This window comes from Saccopteryx bilineata, chromosome 3, assembly GCF_036850765.1.
Source record: "Saccopteryx bilineata isolate mSacBil1 chromosome 3, mSacBil1_pri_phased_curated, whole genome shotgun sequence".
NCBI classification, from domain to species: Eukaryota; Metazoa; Chordata; class Mammalia; order Chiroptera; family Emballonuridae; genus Saccopteryx; species Saccopteryx bilineata.
In genome coordinates this window covers 282,712,098-282,731,215 of record NC_089492.1, presented here as the reverse complement: position 1 = coordinate 282,731,215, position 19,118 = coordinate 282,712,098, and the positions used below count along the sequence as shown (strand labels likewise).

Below are 19,118 nucleotides of genomic sequence, written 5' to 3'. Positions count from 1 at the left end.
GCGGGACTTCTCTCTACAGGGCGTGTCAGCTAGCAGAGTAGATAATGCAGAACAGGCTTCAGGAAGTGTCGCGAAGGACTGTTCGGGAGGCCAGTGGGTGTCGTCTGGTTTAGAATACATTTCATGTACCCTCCTGGGCTTTCAACTGGGACATTTATTAGTATCTTTGTGTTACTTTACTTTTTTTTTCCCTGAAGTGAGAAGTGGGGAGGCAGAGAGACAGACTCCCACATGCACCTGACCAGAATCCACCTGGCATGGCCACTATGAGCAGATGCTCTGCCCATCTGGGGCGTTGCTCTGTTGCAGCCAGAGCAATTCCAGCACCTGAGGCAGAGGCCATGGAGCCATCCTCAGCACTTGGGCCAACTTTGCTCCAATGGATCCTTGGCTACGGGAGGGGAAGAGAGAGACAGAGAGGAAGGAGAGGGGGAGGGGTGGAGAAGCAAATGGGCACTTCTGTGTGCCCTGACCGGAAATCGAACCTGGAACATCCACACACCGGGCCGATGCGTTACCACTGAGCCAACCGGCCAGGGCCTGTGTTACTTTCTTTTTTAAAAAAAAATTTATTTGTTGATTATAGAGAGAGAAATGGGAATTGAGGAAGGAGTAGGAAGCATTAACTCATAGTAGTTACTTATTGTATGTGCCTTGACCAGGTAAGCCCAGGGTTCAGAACCAGTGACCTCAGTGTTCCAGGTCGACGCTCTATCCACTGTACCACCACAGGTCAGGCATGTGTTACTTTCTTTCAAACTTTTTGTTTATGCTCCTAAAACCAAGATGCAGCCCCTCCATGATCCTTGGAGGAAGAGCTGTATTTTAAAGGAAGACACTGTGGAAACATAGAAAGTGTATAGAGTATTATTTCATAGTCTTTTTATTTCATTCCTCCAATTTTTAGGTAACTTTGAACTAAATTCTTCATCCCTTTTCCCTTTATCCCCCATCAAGTTTCATTAAGAAAAAAAATCAGCACAGCACAAGGGCTTCTGTTTTCATAAGTGAATTTAAACTCCTTAGAAATATTAGCTGTTTGGGTTAGAGTTCTACTCTAGGCCCTGATTTTACAGCTGCCGGCGTCACCCGGCAGAAAGTTTTATGGGCATAAATTCTTCAGTACTGACTGCTTGCTCATAAATTCTTGAGTTTTGTCATTGATCCAGTCTGTTGTTTTATCTGGAAGAGCACGAGGTTCAGACGACTCTCACTTTGGGGAGAACGCACAGCATCTCAAACAGCAGGTTAGCCGCCAGGAGGGCCGTGTTTCCTACAAAGAATCAAAACCCACTGTGAAGACTGCCTCCCCCACCCCCAGCCATACCTCTCTGGACTGCTCAGCCTTCCTCCCTTCGTCTTTCTTCCCAGGCCCCCCCTCCTACTCTTTTGGGGGGCTGCCCAACCACCCTACGACCATGCTTTCCCTGGCATTCTGCTCCATCAATCATTTGGAAATAGTGCAGAAGGTTCTGGCCCTGGCTGGGCGGGTCAGTAGATAAAGTGTCATCCTGGCACACTGAGGTCACAGGTTCCATCCCCAGTCAGGGCAGATAAAGTTCAGAAGTTTCTTTGTTTACTCTGAGGACAGAGTTCCCCCCAAAGAAAACCTATTTAATAATGGTATGTTCCCTCTGAGGCTAATAGGCCTAACTCCGTAAGGTTTTCTAAATTAAAACTGTTGGGACGGCATCTGCTTTGAGCATCCCTCCTAAGCCAGCTAACTCCCCACTTTAGCAATATGAACAAATACTATATTATTTACCCTTTAAAAATTCACTTTTCCATGAAATATTAAGAGGGTGGTAGTGCACCACCCTGTCTCTAAACTGCAGACTGGCTTCCTTTGCTGACTGATGGGCAAATTAATAACACTTCGCTCCCTCCTGGGCTCATTAGCTCGTGCTTGTGAGGTGTGCAATAATAGGTTTATTTTCTTCACCGTAGGACCTACTCAGCAGGTTCCTGAGTTACACAGAAGGACCCATCCATCTGCTGCCTGTTAGCTAGATTAATATAGTTTAAACTAGCAGCTGCCTACGGATCACAGCTCTCTTGTGTACTCACCAAAAGGATCGTATGGCGGTGAAACTTCCACAAGGTCACATCCCACCACGTTCAAGCCTTGACAACCCCGGATGATCTCCAGAGCCTGTTCGTGGTCCAGCCACAGCGACGAACATTTACAATGGAAAGCAACTGGTACAGGCCTCAGGGGATTTCTCCCAACACGTGCCACCTTTTGACTTGAAACTATTGCTTTCCCTCAGTAAACAGCTACTGACTGCCAGATGGGCATCACAGATGACCCATGCACAGTCCCTGCCTCTGTCCCTGCCCCTGGAGGGCTCCACAGTGTGATGACGGGGACGAGCAAACCAATCGTTTCAATATCATGCATTAAGGACTTCAAGGAAAGTGAGCAGAGGATCGGAGAGGAACACGTAACAGCCCACAGAGGCGGGGGAAGGCCTCCCCGCGGTGGAAACACTTAGCTCAAGAAGTTGACCAAGCTGATGAGCAGGAAAAGGGCAGCCCGGGCAGAGGAGAAAGGCACCAAGACAGAGGAAGTACCCGTAGTTAGACATGGCTGGAAGACAGGACAAGTGAGGGGATGGTAGGAGGAAGCGCTTGGTTTGAAGGAGTTTCCACTGTGCAGGTGAAAAGCCCAGAAGCAGCTGAGGAATGAGTTTTAGAAATCTCTGTGACGGGACCCGATCATAGCTTTCAAAGAGACAGTGATGGCCATTTTTCCTTAGAGGATACAAGATCATTGATTAGGTTTAAGCAGTCTTCATGTCCTCACAAAAACCCTCACTACCCAGGATCGGGTAGTGAAGAGACCAAGGCCCTGCCCTCCAGGAGCTTACCTTCTCATTATAACCACACCCCAATTCTGCCTCCCTATGTTTATGCTCGGCACACCCTATGGGAAATCATTTGGGTGTCTCTAAAGATCTTGAACTGCCTTGGCAGGTGGCTAATTCCACTGTGTGCACTTCTAAAATTAAAACCCCAAAATGATAAGTTGAGTGTTCTTAATTGGGGTACCAGAGTATTGTCCCCATGAACCGACTACAGGTGGACCAGCAAAAGAAATCTCAAATGAAGGGCTGTGATATCCCAGAGATACAAAATGAGGGCCCTGGCTAAAACCGTCCAGGCCTCAGTAAGTCAGTATTCAAACCCAGGGTGGCCCTGAGGACAGTAAAGGCCCATGTGCTCTGCTTTCACAGTCCTGTCCCAATTCCCGAAGACTCACCACAAGGCCCAGGAAAGGGAGTTAAAAATCTTCCCCCACCCCCGGAATGGTCACTGGTGGAGCCTCTCCATACCTGACTAGGGGTGAGACCAGCAATTTCAGGTGTCCCTGTTCCTGGGGCGTAGGCAGGATCCAAGCCGTCAATGTCAAAGCTGATATAAATGGGTTTGCCTCCCATCTGCTGCCTCACTTCCGCCATCAGAGGCACCAGCGACTTCAGCCAGCAGTCTTCAGCCAGGACCACCCGGAAGCCCTGAAGGAGGTAGGAATTACAGAGTGGGAGGTCCAGGGGTCTGCCTGGTGGCACTCACTGGGCATTTCCTATGTGCCAACCCCACACTAAGCTCTGTGCCCACATCACCTTGGACTCCCAATCAGAGAGAAGCGTGGCTAAACCTCAGGAAACTCGGGACGCTCATGCTAGCTCTTCCTGAACAGCTGTCTAGACGACTGGCCTTCGCATGGGGACTTGGGCCTTTCCTGTTGGCTCCTTCCTCTTACTGAATTTAGTGGGATGGTGTTGATTCCAGTTGGGTCTTATCGTATGTTCCCCCGGGAGGCACTCTGCCCAGCAGGTAGGAAGGTGAGAAGTAAGGGGGCCGCTCGCCTTGGGTATGGACTCCCCTGGCTCTTTTCCAAGCCAGCAAAGTCCCAGGGGTCGATTTATTTCCAGTAGTCTCCCCACCCAGCTATAAGAGGCTTCCTCTGCTCACTCCTCTCTGCTCCACACGGCCCTCTGGGTGCAAACTCAGCCTTTCATCCCCATTTTCAGAACTTGATTATCAAAGCCCCTGTTCGGTAGCTCAGTTGGTCAGAGCATCGTCCCAATATGCCAAGACCGTGGGTTCAATCCCTGGTCAGGGCACATACAAAAATCAACCAGTGAATGCACAAATAGGTAGAACTACAAATCAATGTTTCTCTTTCTCTCTTTCTCTTAAATCAATCAATTTTTTTAATTAAAAAAAAATCCCCTGTTGAATCCATAGCCACCATTGAGTGAGCAATGGAGAGGAAGGCACTTTGCAGGCAGAGGACGGAGGAAGGGGCATTTGGTCTGTCACCTGGCTCCGGCTGTATCTGCAGGGATCCAAGGTCATGGAAGAGCCCCTGATGCCAATCTGTACTACACGCTTACAGTCCAGAAGTCCCTCGTCCACGCAGCGGCGGAAGGGCGTCCCGTGATAGATCTTCTCTCCCAGGGCCTTGTCAGCTGTGTCCATGTGAGCGTCCACGTGCAGCAGCCCCACAGGGCCATGCCTGATGACACAGGGCAGCTCAGAGGCCAGGCCTCCTCATGGTGACCGAGCACGGCCACCCTCCAGGCCACTGAAACTTGATGACAGTTCACAGCCAAGGAGGGGAGACCTGGCATCAGTAAAAGGCCCTGCAGCTGGTTTCTGCCTTCAAATGACTTAGCAGCTCAGAGTGATAAACTCAGAGACATCGGGCCGAAAATAGACATGTGCTTTAGTTGCCACCCACTACCTATCACCTAGAATTGTCCTCACAGATGGAGAGTGCTGGGCGGATGACAACGAAGGGCGAGCTCAGCTGAACTAATCAAAGCCACTGTTTCTCAAGCTGGGGTACCAGGAAGCAGCTTGGATCCAGCTCTCTCGCCATAATCTCCACCAACCCTGCTGGTCACTCCGAAAAAACACAGAATTCAAAACAATGCTAGGCAAACACAGCTTCGAGAAAAGACTTGTACCCACCCACCCAAAATTAGGATCCTACCACCCTGGCTGGTAGTGGCGCAGTGGATAGTGTTGACCTGGAGCACCGAGGTCACCAGTTTGAACTCAAGGTCGCCCAAGGCTGCCAGATCGATCCCCAGTCAGGCACACATGAGAAGCAATCAATGGGTACACAACTAAGTGGAGCAACGAGTTGATGCTTCTCTCTCTCTCTCTCTCTCTTTTTTTTTTTTTTTTTTTTTTTTTTTAATATATGATCTTTTTTTTTTTTATTTATTTATTTATTTTAGAGAGGAGAGTGAGAGACACAGAGAGAGAGGAGAGACAGAGCGAGAGAAGGGGGGAGGAGCTGGAAGCATCAACTCCCATATGTGCCTTGACCAGGCAAGCCCAGGGTTTTGAACTGGCGACCTCAGCATTTCCAGGTCGATGCTTTATCCACTGCGCCACCACAGGTCAGGCCACTCTCTCTCTCTCTTTCTCTCTCTCTTTCCCTCTCTCTCAAAAACAATTCTATCTGGAGCTGCCACTGACTTGGACCATCTGTCTCTTGCTCAAATTAATTCACCAGCGGGCCCTTGCAGGAGAAAACCAGGGCCTCTCCTCAGCAAGCAGCACCATGGAGCCTGTCAGTATTTGGGTTTGGCCTTTGAGCAAAACAGAAACGAGTTAACTGGGGTTGTGTATTTCAATAGGGACTCATCTTCCAAAAAGAAGCAAATGCTGAGCGTGCATACCAGAGCAGATCTAGGGCAAGGGAGGATGGCAGGAACTGTTAATAATAGTCTTGGCTTCTAGCTAGTGACTGACAGAGGCACCTGGAGCCCGACCTTCTGATCCACAGAAGTAACTCAGTCGGGAAGTTCCTATCAGCACCCCCCCTCCCCATAACCTGAGCCAGCACAGATCACCTGATGCCCTCTAGCAGCAAACAACTTATTCCCTAGGGCCCAGACATTGGGAACTTACTTTTTTGCCATGGCTTGCAATATAGGATATGTGATTGTGTGATCTCCACCTGCAAAGAGAAAAAAAGGAGAAAACATCTGCAATACAGTTAAGACTCAAGGCCTGTGTGTTACATAGAACAGTCTCCACTTTGCCCGATTCTGTTGGCCTTTCTATGAGACTGAAGAATTAGCCCCAGCTAAAATAATATTTTGTTCAATGGGGAAAGAGACACTGGGTGTTTGAAATGACATTGTCATTTAAAAGGAGAAATTAAACAAATTAAGGTTTTCAGGTAAAATGCCCAGAACAGCTCTATGCAATAGAACTATCTGCAATGATGTACATGTTCTAAAAATGCACTGGCCAGTCTGGTGGCCACTATCTATATGAGGTTATTAAAAGAAGGCTCATGCAACTGATGAACTGAATTTTTTAAAGCAATAATTAAATTAAATATTTATTTAAATTAATTTAAAATTAATTTTAGTCCTGGTCAGTTGGCTCAGTGGTAGAGCGTCTGCCTGGCGTGCAGGAGTTCCGGGTTCAATTCCCGGCCAGGGCACACAGGAGAAGCGCCCATCTGCTTCTTCACCCCTCCCCCTCTCCTTCCTCTCTGTCTCTCTCTTCCCCTCCCACAGCCAGGGCTCCATTGGAGCAAAGTTGGCCCGGGCACTGAGGATGGCTCCGTGGCCTCTGCCTCAAGCGCTAGAATGGCTCTGGTTGCAGCAGAGCAATGCCCCAGATGGGCAGAGCACGCCCCCTGGTGGGCATGCCAGGTGGATCCCGGTCGGGCGCATGCAGGAGTCTGTCTGACTGCCTCCCAATTTCCAGCTTTGGAAAAATACAAAAAATAAAAATAAATAAAATAAAATTAATTTTAATTTTAATAGCCCCACACAGCTAGTGGCTACCATGTTGGACAGCACAGGCCTAGAAAAATATTACTATGGGTAACAACTAATAATAATAGCTAATATTTATTGAAGCTTAACTTCTGCCAAGCACCATGCTGGGCCTTCTGTGTATGCATTGTCATTATATGTTCCTCACAGCATAGACTATGGCAGGTGGTGGTTTTGTTATTTTTCCCATTTTACAGAGGAGGAAATGAGGCAGAAATAGCTAGTGGGAGGTAGAGCTGAGATTTCAAACCAGGCCAACCAGAAAGCCACTATTCTCTCTGCAGTCCGGCCTCTCTAATTTGGCAAAAATAAATATGCTATTTAGAAAATGGTCTGTGTCATTTTAACTATTTATAAACCAGACGGGAAAGAAATGCTACAGTGGAAGTGGGCGGGGTTAAGGAAGGGGAAACCACCAGATACACTGATACAGACCGTGACATGGACGAACCTGCCCTGTGTCGTGCTCTCAAAGTCATTCACACAATGTCCTTCAACTAGTTCAGCAGTCACACTGAGCCCCTGTTCCTGCCTTCCCTGGGCCTGGGATCCAGGGCGGAGACAGAGATGGAGAGGGTGAGGTGAGGTGCAAAACTTAAGGGATGCCGAAAACCTCAGTAATCAAGATAAACAATATTTTAAGGTAACATTTTCAAAAGTAATTCATTCACAGCCTTACCAGGTGGTGGCACAGTGAATAGAGTGTCGGACTGGGACAAGGAGGACCCAGGTTCAAAACCCCAAGGTCACCAGCTTGAGCGTGGGTTCATCTGGTTTGAGCAAGGCTCACCAGCTTGAGCCCAAGGTTGCTGGTTTAAGTAAGGAGTCACTCGGTCTGCTGTAGTCCCCCAACGATCAAGGCACATATGAGAAAGCAATCAATGAACAACTAAGGTGCTGCAATGAAGAATTGATGCTTCTCATCTCTCTCCCTTCCTGTCTGTCCCTATCTGTCCCTCTCTCTGACTCTGTCTCTGTCACACACATACAAAAAAAGCAAACACTATTATAAAAAATTAAAAAATTCATTCAAAAACAATCCACGACAGAAGTTGCTTTGTGTCCCAGCAGAAGAAGCCAGGGTGCCAAGGGTCCAGCCACCAGCTTGCTCCCCCCTATATCAGTTGGAGGAGAAAAGTTTGTGAATTAGGTCTCCAAGTTTTGGGGCACCCGGGCTTGCAGCTTGGGGTGACAGAAAGTTTGTTGGCGCTTTACCTTCAGAGCCTAGCCAGCCCTGGCCAGTTGGCTCAGCGGTAGAGCATCGGCCTGGTGTGCAGGGGGACCCGGGTTCGATTCCCGGCCAGGGCACATAGGAGAAGCACCCATTTGCTTCTCCACGCCCCCCTCCTTCCTCTCTGTCTCTCTCTTCCCCTCCCGCAGCCAAAGGCTCCATTGGAGCAAAGATGGCCCGGGCGCTGGGGATGGCTCCTTGGCCTCTGCCCCAGGAGCTAGAGTGGCTCTGGTCGCGGCAGAGCGACGCCCCGGAGGGGCAGAGCATCGCCCCCTGGTGGGCAGAGCGTCGCCCCTGGTGGGCGTGCCGGGTGGATCCCGGTCGGGCGCATGCGGGAGTCTGTCTGACTATCTCTCCCTGTTTCCAGCTTCAGAAAAAATACAAAAAAAAAAAAAAAAAAAAAAAAGAGCCTAGCCAGCCTGCAGAGAACCCCAGCCTGACCCAGCAGCTCCACACTGCAGAATCGAGGGGACCATGAAGACCCCAGGGACAAGGCCCTGGATGGCTCTGATACAGTAGTGCTCAGCCTCTTCCCCTGTACCCCACAGCCTGGCAATCCTGAACCGGATGCTGGAGCCTTGCCCCCTTGGGGCTGCCCCCTGAAGCACTCCCCCCCCACTCTGGCCCTTGGCCTTCGGAAACATTGAGACAGTCTGCTTCTTGCTTGTGTGGGTTGCCAACCCCTAGATCCTGGCCAAGGAGCAGGAGAGCACCCTGTCATTGGCCAGTGCAGCTGGCTACACGGACATCGTGGGGCTGCTGCTCAAGCATGATGTGGACATCAACACGTATGACTGGAATGGAGGGATGCCACTGCTGTATGCCGTGCATGGGAACCATGTGAAGTGCGTGGAGGCCTCGTTGGCCCAAGGAGCTGATCTCACCACTGACACCGACATCCCCGTGGACTTCGCAATGGCTATGGGATACCAGAAAGTGCAACAAGTGATCGTGAACCATATCCTCAAACTCTTCCCAAGTAACCTGGTGCCCAACAATCCCTACTGAAGGCCACCTGCCCCTCGGGGATTTAGACACTCAGGGAATACATGGTTGACCCAGAGTTGGGGGAATCCAGAACTGGCTTCAAAGGCAGTTTCTGGATAGATGGTGGGAGGGAATCCTTCTCAGGAAAAATCAATAAACCTTTTGTGCAGAAAAAGAAAATCCATGATAAATTTTAAAGAAAGATGGGACCAGTAACTGTGCTATTCTGAGCCATTGGAGCCCAAGGCAAAAGAGGAAATCAGTAATACTTAACTGTTGATTATTTTGGTGCCCCTTAAATTTTTTACAGAGGTGCATGCCTCACCTGCCTCCCCCATAGTCCCATCCTGTCCATCATACTAGTCCAACATTTAAATATCCTCTCTCCTGGGGGTTTAAAATTATATGAGTTAATAATGTTCTCTGTCCTACTGTCCCCACAGTCACAGTGGCTTGCCCTGGAGAAGTAGCTATACTCCAGCCCACCGTAAATAATCCCTGAGCACAGCGACCTGCACTTGCCCTTGCAGATGCCATTACCCAAGGTCAGGGGAACACAGCCAGCAGCTACAATCTTCTGATAGGACTCCTGAATTAGGCGGCAGCTATCCTGAAGGTTGTAAAGATTCACATTCACATCACCTAGGTCTGCAACCATGAGGGACTGGAAGGGGAGGGCCCCTGTGCTAGGGTTGATTGTCCGAAGCATCACTGATTCTTCCCGGATCCGTCGGGGTCCAAATCTGGAAGAAGAAGGAGTATCCTGTGAGCATCCCTGAAGGCTTAGAGGCCTTGCCTCGGTAGGGGCTTCTCAGCCTCTGCACTGGTGACACTTGGGGCTAGATGTTATTGGGGGCGGGGGGCATCCTGGACATTGTAGAATGTTTAGCAGCATCCCTGGTCTGTCCCCACTAGATACCAGTAGTACCCCTCCCCCCCAAGTTCTGACAACCAAAAATGCCTCCAGACACTGCCAAATGTCCCCTGAGGACAAAATAACTCTGGTCGAGAATCACTATTCCAAGCTAGATATTAAGAGATTAAAGGAACAGATTTAGGAGCCCACCAATCACCAATTTACTAAATGGTATTGAATAACTTCTTTTTTTTTTTTTAACTCTGATATTTTTTTTTTTAATTTAGACGATTTTTTTTTAAGAAGGAGAGAGAAACATCGATTTGCTCTTCCATCCATTCAGGCATTCACTGCTGTATGTGTCCTAACCAGGAATGGAACCCACAACCTTGGTGTACCAGACAACTCTAACCAACTGAGCTACCTACCTAGCCAGGGCTTGGATAATTTCTTAATGTCTTTGAGCCTCAGTTTCCTAATCTATAAAATAATAATGGTATTTCCCTTACTTCATTGTTGTAAGAATTAAGGTAGATGAGATTATCTATGCAAAGTGCCTGGCACTTAGTAGACATTTAATAAATGGTGGCATTGATCATTTTAGGCCAGTAGTCAGATGTGTTGTTGCTGAGCTGAATCAGAAATAGCTAAAGCTCCATAACTAGGAAAATGGATTTTACTTCCGCTGACTTGAATTTAGGAAAATTGCCATAATTTGAACAATTCTTGAAGCAGGTGACATCTAGAGGTTTTGGGAAGGGGCTGCCAGCTTCTGTCCCCAAATGTCCCCTGCCACTGGATGCTGACGATACCCCCAGCCTGCATCCCAGCAAGGCCTGGGGATCAGGGTGTGGAGAGGTTTCTGTCGCAGGTCCCCCTTTCTTTACCACACGTGTTGAGCCCTGGGGGTTACTTGATGAAAACGGAGGGAAATAAACTCTCAAATGATCAGGGGCTCTTTAGAGCCAGGCACCAGCTTCCAACCTGACCCCAGGTGAGCAGAGCCCCCTGTGCGGTTTACCTGCCCACTGGCCCTCAAGCTACCCAGATACGTGTCCCTGAATCCTCCGGGCCTTACCTCGCCCCGGGCCTGTTGGAGGTCCCAATGTCCAGGGGCACGCCCACGAAAGCGGCGTCCAGCCCCTCAGGGGAGGTTTGCACCGGCAGCCGCATCATGGAACAGACGCCCACCGGCCGGGCCACAAATTGGGAGTTGGGGGGCTGGTTCAGGGGGGCGTCGGAGGCCTGGTGGCTGGCGCTGCGGCAGTGGTCGCTGAGCCCCGCGGGAGGACGAGCGACCCTGCGAGCCCTCGGGCCCCGGGCGCAGCGGGACGCCAGCAGCCGCAGCATGCCGCCCACCGCCTGACCCGCCTTGTCCCTCGCAGCGCCCAGGACGCTCGTACTAGCAACAGAACCGCCGGGCTCAAAGGGCAGGGGCGCCGGGTGGATCAATGGCAGGGGAGGGGCCCCAGAGATCGGGGCCGTTGTCTCCCTACCTGCCTTTCCGGACTTTGGCCTCTGGTTTTTTTTTGGTCAATAAAACCAGGCCAGGGGCTTCCTACGCGCACACATCCCCAAAGGCCCTTTGCAACTTTTCTCCTATTCAGTGTAATATTTTCTAAAACCCGAAAATTTTGAAGGGGAAAAAAAACTTTTCCCTAAGCGACAAAAATTAGAAGTGCATTTAAAAAATAATGTATCAACCCGGGTTCGATTCCGGCCAGGGCACACAGGAGAAGCGCCCATTTGCTTCTCCACCCCTCCGCCGTGCCTTCCTCTCTGTCTCTCTCTTCCCCTCCCGCAGCCAAGGCTCCATTGGAGCAAAGATGGCCTGGGCGCTGGGGATGGCTCTGTGGCCTCTGCCCCAGGCGCTAGAGTGGCTCTGGTCGCAACATGGCGACGCCCAGGATGGGCAGAGCATCGCCCCCTGGTGGGCAGAGCATCGCCCCTGGTGGGCAGAGCGTTGCCCCTGGTGGGCGTGCCGGGTGGATCCCGGTCGGGCGCATGCGGGAGTCTGTCTGACTGTCTCTCCCTGTTTCCAGCTTCAGAAAAATGGGAAAAAAAGAAAGAAAAAAAAATAATAATGTATCAAGCCTGACCAGGCGGTGGCGCAGTGGATAGAGCGTCGGACTGGGATGCCGAGGACCGAGGTTCGAGACCCCGAGGTCACCAGCTTGAGCGCGGGCTCATCTGGTTTGAGCAGAGCCCACCAGCTTGGACCCACGGTCGCTGGCTCGAGCAAGGGGTTACTCGGTCTGCTGAAGGCCCGAGGTCAAGGCACGTATGAGAAAGCAATCAATGAACAACTAAGGTGTCTCAATGAGCAATGAAAAACTAATGATTGATGCTTCTCATCTCTTCGTTCCTGTCTGTCCCTATCTATCCCTCACTCTGACTCTCTGTCTCTGTAAAAATAATAATAATAATAATAATAATAATAATGTATCAAGAATGTCTAGGTGGGATTCTCAGGAAGCAGCGAGTCTTTCTAAATAACATAAGGGAAAAAAAGGTCTTAGAGGTAAGCCCAATAGTCTGTGGTCTTCTTTATTTCTAAGGGGGAAAAAGTCACATGGGGTTAAAGGAAGTGATTTGTAATAAAGTTACATGAGCCATTTGGTGGCATTATATATTTTTTTAATTGCTTAAAGGCTGAGATTGAATAGGAAAGGCTCTTCAGCATTCACTACTGCTGATCACGCCCTTCCATTAAACTTTCCTCAGGTGGCCTCTTCCACCAGGTGTGCCCCTGCTCCTTATACCTATCTGACCTGGGGGTGATAGTTTTCACCTGCAGGCGGGTCATTCACAAGCCACTTTTCAGCCCTGGACTCCAGTCCCCCGTTTGCTAGCTCCCTACCCAGATGATTTGACAGCAAGTCAGGTAGGCTGCAAGGTCTTTCCACCGCCCTGTCTTGGACCCCAAGCCCCGCCCCAGGTAAGTCCCGGTGGTTTCCTGCAAGCAGGCCCTCGGCTCCTGCCCTCTGCGGCTACTCTGGTTCAGGCCTCCCTACCTCCCACTTTCTCACCCCACGTCTCACCACCGCTGCTGTCACATGGACTTCTCTGCCAGGTCACACTTCCTGAAGCCAGGCCGCCTTCCCAATTGTATTTCCCTCCAATCACGTGTTTTCGCGTACTTGTCCCTCCAACCACTGTTCACCTTCCACGGTCCCATTTTCTCGCCCCCTAACTTTGCCCACGCCATATCCTCTGCCTGAAATGCTCTCTCCCCGCTCCACACGCCCCGTTGTCAGCTGAAGCCCATGTTTAAACCACTCTGAACTCTCTTAAAACCTGAACAGTTTTCTACCTGGGATAAGTGTGGGTCTGGAATCAGAAAAAAAAGTTGCATCAGTGTATCTTAGTCACTGATGGCAGAAGACAGAAGTCATCCCCACCCCCGCAGGTCCGGGGCACGAGGGAGGGGGGGGTACATAGCTCTACGTCCGTCCATTAAGCACAGTACTTCTTTGAAGTTTCATGTTTGATCTTGCAAATTTGTGCAGTTTTCATTCAACTTCATAACACATATCTATTTTAGCATAACAAATATTTTATATTATTTACTAGTTAAATTGCCTCCAAAAACTTTCAAGTAAAGCTGTCACTCCAACAACTTGGGTTTTTTTTGTTTGTTTTTTTTGTTTGTTTTTTTTTTTCATTTTTTTCTGAAGCTGGAAACAGGGAGAGACTGTCAGACAGACTCCCGCGTGCGCCCGACTGGGATCCACCCGGCACGCCCACCATGGGGCGACGCTCTGCCCACCAGGGGGCGATGCTCTGCCCATCCTGGGCGTCGCTGTGTTGCAACCAGAGCCACTCTAGCGCCTGAGGCAGAGGCCACAGAGCCATCCCCAGCGCCCGGGCCATCTTTGCTCCAATGGAGCCTTGGCTGCGGGAGGGGAAGAGAGAGACAGAGAGGAAAGCGCGGCGGAGGGGTGGAGAAGCAAATGGGCGCTTCTCCTGTGTGCCCTGGCCGGGAATCGAACCCGGGTCCTCCGCACGCTAGGCCGACGCTCTACCACTGAGCCAACCGGCCAGGGCTCCAACAACTTGTTTAACTCAGCCCACCAATGTGTACATCCCCGACGGACCCAGTCAGGGAAGTGTGGCCTTAGCACATCAACCTGAGCAACTCACCCTTTGGAACCTGTTTTCTATTCATTCTGTAAAATGGGATGATAGTCTCTCCTGGTTGTTCTTACGGGGATTAAATGAGGGCCACTGCGAGAGAGCACCATAAGCCACACATTGAGAAATAACAGGTAGCGTTGTCACTGTACGTTTTATTTCCTCCACGGCAGAGTGTCCTGACCCGTGGTCGGAGTACACTGGTAATATTGCAAATGGGTTACAGGTGGGACACCACATTAAGATCCCATGGCCCTTGGGGCCACCAGCTAGGCCAGTCACTTCTGGGCGATCCAAGAAGAAAGTGATCCAAGCAAAGCAGAGTGTGACATCCTCCCCTGTAATCCCCACGAGTAGGCAACAGGATCAGTGTCGTTTGCCACTTGCCATGTGTCCCCACCTGGACATGCACCTCAGCAGCCAGCTGCAGTGAGCTGCTGCATGTCACTGGCAGCCTGCTAGAGGAGCTGGGGCCCAGGGACTCAAGGAGGAAGAGCAAGAACAACGCAAGGTACAGGGTCGTGAAAGGGTTAGGAGACAGGTTGGTGGCCTGACCAGAGCAGCGCCAGATAGCTGACCCAAATCTCTCTTTACATTGTATCAGACGTTTCCATCGATTTTTGGTTGGTGTCCAAGAAATTGCCACACTAACTTCAGGGTGACTACTGTCACAATGCTTCTGGGCAGGGTGATATTTAAAATATTTTTAACTTCTGAGATGGCACAGACATTGACCAATCAGAAGAGAATCCAGGCTGTCACAAAAAGTGAAGGGCACCTACCACGGGGCTATCAAACCTGAAAGAGTGTGCTTTAAATCAAAGCTCTGTCATTATTTTAAAAAGCTTGACATGAGTCTAATTGGATTCAAAACCCATTAATGTTATCACAAGGAATTTTAACTGTACACTTGTTTATGAAAGATAAAGAAGACATTTCTTTAAATATTTAAACTTTTGTAAATTTATCTTTACCAACTATAAGAGAAAGTTTATTTAGAAAGTCACAGAGGTAGCCTGCCAGGCGGTGACAAAATGAAAAGAGCTTCAGACTAGGACTGAGAGGACCCAGGTTTGAAACCCCAAGGTCACCAGCTTAAGCGCAGGCTCATCCGGCTTGACCACAGGCTCACCAGTGGTCGCTGGCTTGAGCGCTTGAGCAAGGGGTCACTCACTCTGCTGGAGCCCCCCAACGATCAAGGCTCATATGAGAAAGCAATCAATGAACAACTAAGATGCCGAAACGAAGAATTGATGTTTCTCATCTCTCTCCCTTCCTATCTGTCTGTCCCTATCTGTCCCTCTCTCTGTCTCTGTCACACACACACACACACACACACACACACACACACAAAGTCACAGAGGTAGGAAAAATGGGCTTTAGGAGAAAGAGCTGCACCTGAGGAAGGGGGCGGGGGAAGGTGCGGGAGGGCTCCCTGGAGGGAGAGCACTCCTAAATTTTTTAAAGTTAAGATTTTAAAAATTATTATTACAAAGTCAGGTTTCTGATTATTTATGGCTATCAGGAACCCCTCCTAGGGCTGACAAGAGTCCCTCCTTAAAAAGTCATGGTCAGCACTTCATATAGCCATTTCAAGCATAAAACCTGATATTAGAAAGTTATATTCACAGAAGAAAGCTAAATTTTTGAAGATATTTTATTTGGAAATTTTGTACAAGCTCAGTATTTAATGCTGTCTCTAATACTTTTATTTTATATTTCAAATCATAGTTATACAACATGTAGAAAATGTCATTCGTTTCTTTTTTTTTTTTTTTTACCAAAACACATATGAATGCTGCCCCCCCCCAGTTTATTCAGTGGAACATACAGATTGTATGTGTGTCCCATGATTGGAATAAAGGTTCCAAAGCACATTTTCTAAACCATACATTCCAATACCTGCTTCATCCTTGATTAAGCCAGCCTCTAAGCGCAGTGCCTTATAAAAAAAACAAAAATAAAATAATAAAATAAATGTTTGGCGAGCAAGTAAATGACTGAACAGACCTTCTGGAAGCTGTGGAGAGTGGCTCTGGGGAGATAACTATTTCAGCCAAAAGACTGTGACAGCCAAAGAGAATGAAGAAAACACCATGTACGATTCAGCTGTCTGCGCGGCTTCCCTTCGCCCTGGTGCATGATGCAAGGGTTCCACAGGAGGCGTCAACGCTTTGAACTTGTCGGTGCTTGCACAGGCTCAGCCAGGATCTTGCAGCAACCCCAGCCTCCCCAACACACCTGACATTTACCTTTGCCTTCCTTGCTCCCTGGTCCTAAAGAAAAAGACTTTTTTTTTTTAGTGTGTTCAGAATATGTTTATCAAAGTTTGTCTAAATCTCCACTCTTCCTACTTCTTTTATAAACATACACACTCAGCAATGCCTCAGAGAATACTTAACACACTCACATAGAGTAATCCCCAATAATAGCATCATTGTTTTGTGTGTGTGTGTGTGTTTTTATTATTATTATTAAATTTAATGCAATGACATTGATAAATCGGGGTACATATGTTGAGAGAAAACATCTCCAGATTATTTTGACATTTGATTATGCTGCATACCCCTCACCCAAAGTCAAATTGTCTTCCGTCACCGCATCGTTTTTGAGTATAGAAAATAAGAACAGCCTGGCCTGTGGTGGTGCAGTGGATAGAGCATTGACCTGGAACACTGAGGTTGCCGGTTCGAAACCCCAGGCTTGCCCAGTCAAGGCACGTACAATAAGCAAGCAATGAACAACTAAAGTGAAACAACTATACTTCTCACTCCCCCTCCCCCCGTAAAATCAAGAAATAAAATCTTTAAAAAAAGAACAGGTACTATTTGAACATGATACTGGTTGTTTAGTCTCTCTCTTCAGCTTATCAACATTTGGGGATTAATCTGACCACTTTTATCCAGACACCAAAGTAGTTGGCCCTCTTGGTCTCTCTCTAGCCCAAAATGGGAAAGGGAGGGCCAAGCATGAAATTTATCTAAGGAAGGACCCACCCAGTGAAGTTTCAAGAATACTATATTATGCAGTTTCAAAGTCAAGCCAGGAGAGGGCACAGAAAGATGAATATAGAAAAGACAAATTCAGGAAATGCACACAGCTCTTCTCCCATCATCCATCAGGGGACGCACACAGTTCAGGTTGTTTAGTCAGTCGGCTTTCATCCTGAGACCTCAACAATTGTCCTATAAAGTAGGCTGTCTTAATATAATCTTGGCACCATTTAATTTGTTCTTGAAGAAGATGTTCAGATTCTTGCAAGCGCCAGCCAGTTTCCTATGCATTTCTTCTAAACAGCGTCTTCTTTGCTTCTGTAAGGTAGCCAGCTGCTTCTGAGTAGCTTCTCTTCATCTGCAAAGTGGAGACTGTAATAACAGCTGACCTTTCCTGACCTCCTGTTGAGGATGCACAGCTGCGAGTACACCATCAACCTGGCCCTTAGAGAGAGAGGCATTAGACAAATGCAAGGTCTGATTATTAATTATAAACTATATACTCTGGGTAAATAGATCTGACTCAAATCATTAGTAGAACTGAATATTCAATAATTGATGATGAAAGGGACTGTAGCTTAAAACGGAGGCTCTAGAGTGACACAAAGCCATGCGACACTTGGGAAAATGCTGTTTAGACAAATTCATCTATGAACCAACTCATGCTAGACAGTTTGACACCATTATATGTGTTTGAAAGGTAAGAATGAATGTTTCAAGTAGAGATCTCATATAAACAAGTATGTGTGCTACAATGTAGTATAATCAAATTGGTGGAATGATAAAGTATTTGTCATCTTAATATGACTTAGGACAGATACAGACAGACAGATAGGAAGGGAGAGAGAAGAGAAACATCAATTCTTCATTTCGGCATCTTAGTTGTTCATTGATTGCTTCCTCATATGAGCCTTGATGGGGGGGTGGGGGCTCCAGCAGAGCGAGTGACCCCTTGCTCAATTTCCTTTTGAGTTCAACATGATATATATCTTATTAGTCCTTCCAATTATCATAGAAAACAAATAATACATATTATTTATATCCAATAAGGAAATGAAGTGCCAGGCCAGTGATGTCATTGTATATTGCACAGCAACTTCCTGTCCAGAATCCAGAATTAGAGATGGTCTTACCTGTCAAAGAGGGAGGGAGTGTCATCGTGTACTGGATAGCTAAGAGGGTAGAAGGATACCCCTGTATGGACTTCATTCCCATAACTATTATCAAAATTGTTTCAGAGCTTCACCTAAATTTCAGATCCAGGCTCCAAATGTTCATTATTTAAAACTGATTTCTGGAAACATGGCTAGCAGCAAAATAATTTGTCTCAGCTCAGAATTTGAACAACAGAACTGGAATGCAGGTTTTCTGATATCTTATCTAACATTGTCTCCACTACCTTGTAGATGGGTCAAATGGACCCCTTTTTGTCTTGGAATTTCCCTTTACTTATTTTCTCTCTCGGTTTTTTTTTTTTTTTCTATTTTTCTGAAGCTGGAAACGGGGAGGCAGTCAGACAGACTCCCGCATGCGCCCGACCGGGATCCACCCGGCACGCCCACCAGGAGGCGATGCTCTGCCCATATGGGGCATTGCTCTGTTGCAACCAGAGCCATTCTAGCGCCTGAGGCAGAGGCCATGGAGCCGTCCCCAGCACCTGGGCCATCTTTTGCTCCAATGGAGCCTTGGCTGCGGGAGGGGAAGAGAGAGACAGAGAGGAAGGAGAGGGGGAAGAGTGGAGAAGCAGATGGCTGCTTCTCCTGTGTGCCCTGGCCGGGAATCGAACCCGGGACTTCCGCACGCCAGGCCGATGCTCTACCACTGAGCCAACCGGCCAGGGCCTCTCTCTCGTTTTTTTAAAGAAGATTTTATTTATTGATTTTATAGAGATGGGGGTAGGAAGCGAGAAGTATCAACTCATATTTGTATCACTTTAGGTGTTCATTTGCTTGCCTGTTGTATGTGCCTTGACGAGGCAAGCCCAGGCTTTCAAACTGGTGACCTCAGCATTCCAGGCTGATGCTATATCTACTGCGCCACCACAGGCCAGGCTATTTTCTCTCTCTTTTAATTAAAAATTTTTAATCTTTCTTTTAAGATCC

The 19,118-nt window shown here is 48.3% G+C and overlaps 1 protein-coding gene and 1 pseudogene across 2 annotated transcripts; one reads left to right on the top strand and one right to left on the bottom strand.

Moving 5' to 3' along the window:
* Positions 1–860: 860 nt before the first annotated feature.
* On the bottom strand, positions 861–11,319 carry AGMAT (agmatinase (putative)). 2 transcript variants are annotated; one of them, XM_066270371.1, is made up of 7 exons: positions 10,968–11,319; positions 9,676–9,776; positions 5,932–5,980; positions 4,327–4,522; positions 3,336–3,515; positions 2,068–2,152; positions 861–1,273 (listed from the first exon to the last, which is right to left on the bottom strand). In XM_066270371.1, exons 1-7 carry the CDS (start codon positions 11,237–11,239, stop codon positions 1,200–1,202), a joined length of 957 nt encoding a protein of 318 aa, XP_066126468.1. In that variant the 5' UTR covers positions 11,240–11,319; the 3' UTR covers positions 861–1,199. The 2 variants fall into 2 exon arrangements, with proteins under 2 accessions (XP_066126468.1, XP_066126467.1); XM_066270370.1 differs by having other exon boundaries at positions 9,574–9,776; positions 10,968–11,318.
* On the top strand, positions 7,383–9,056 carry LOC136328778 (DNA-binding protein RFXANK pseudogene; annotated as a pseudogene).
* Positions 11,320–19,118: the final 7,799 nt, after the last annotated feature.

Coding starts and splice junctions, on each gene's coding strand:
- AGMAT (XM_066270370.1), bottom strand. CDS start 11,239: ATGCTGCGGCTGCTGGCGTCCCGCTGCGCCCGGGGCCCGAGGGCTCGC. Junction 5,981..9,573: donor CTGTGTTCCCCTGACCTTGG/GTAATGGCATCT, acceptor TTCTCTTTGCAG/GTGGAGATCACACAATCACA. Junction 4,523..5,931: donor TTGCAAGCCATGGCAAAAAA/GTAAGTTCCCAA, acceptor CTGTGTCATCAG/GCATGGCCCTGTGGGGCTGC.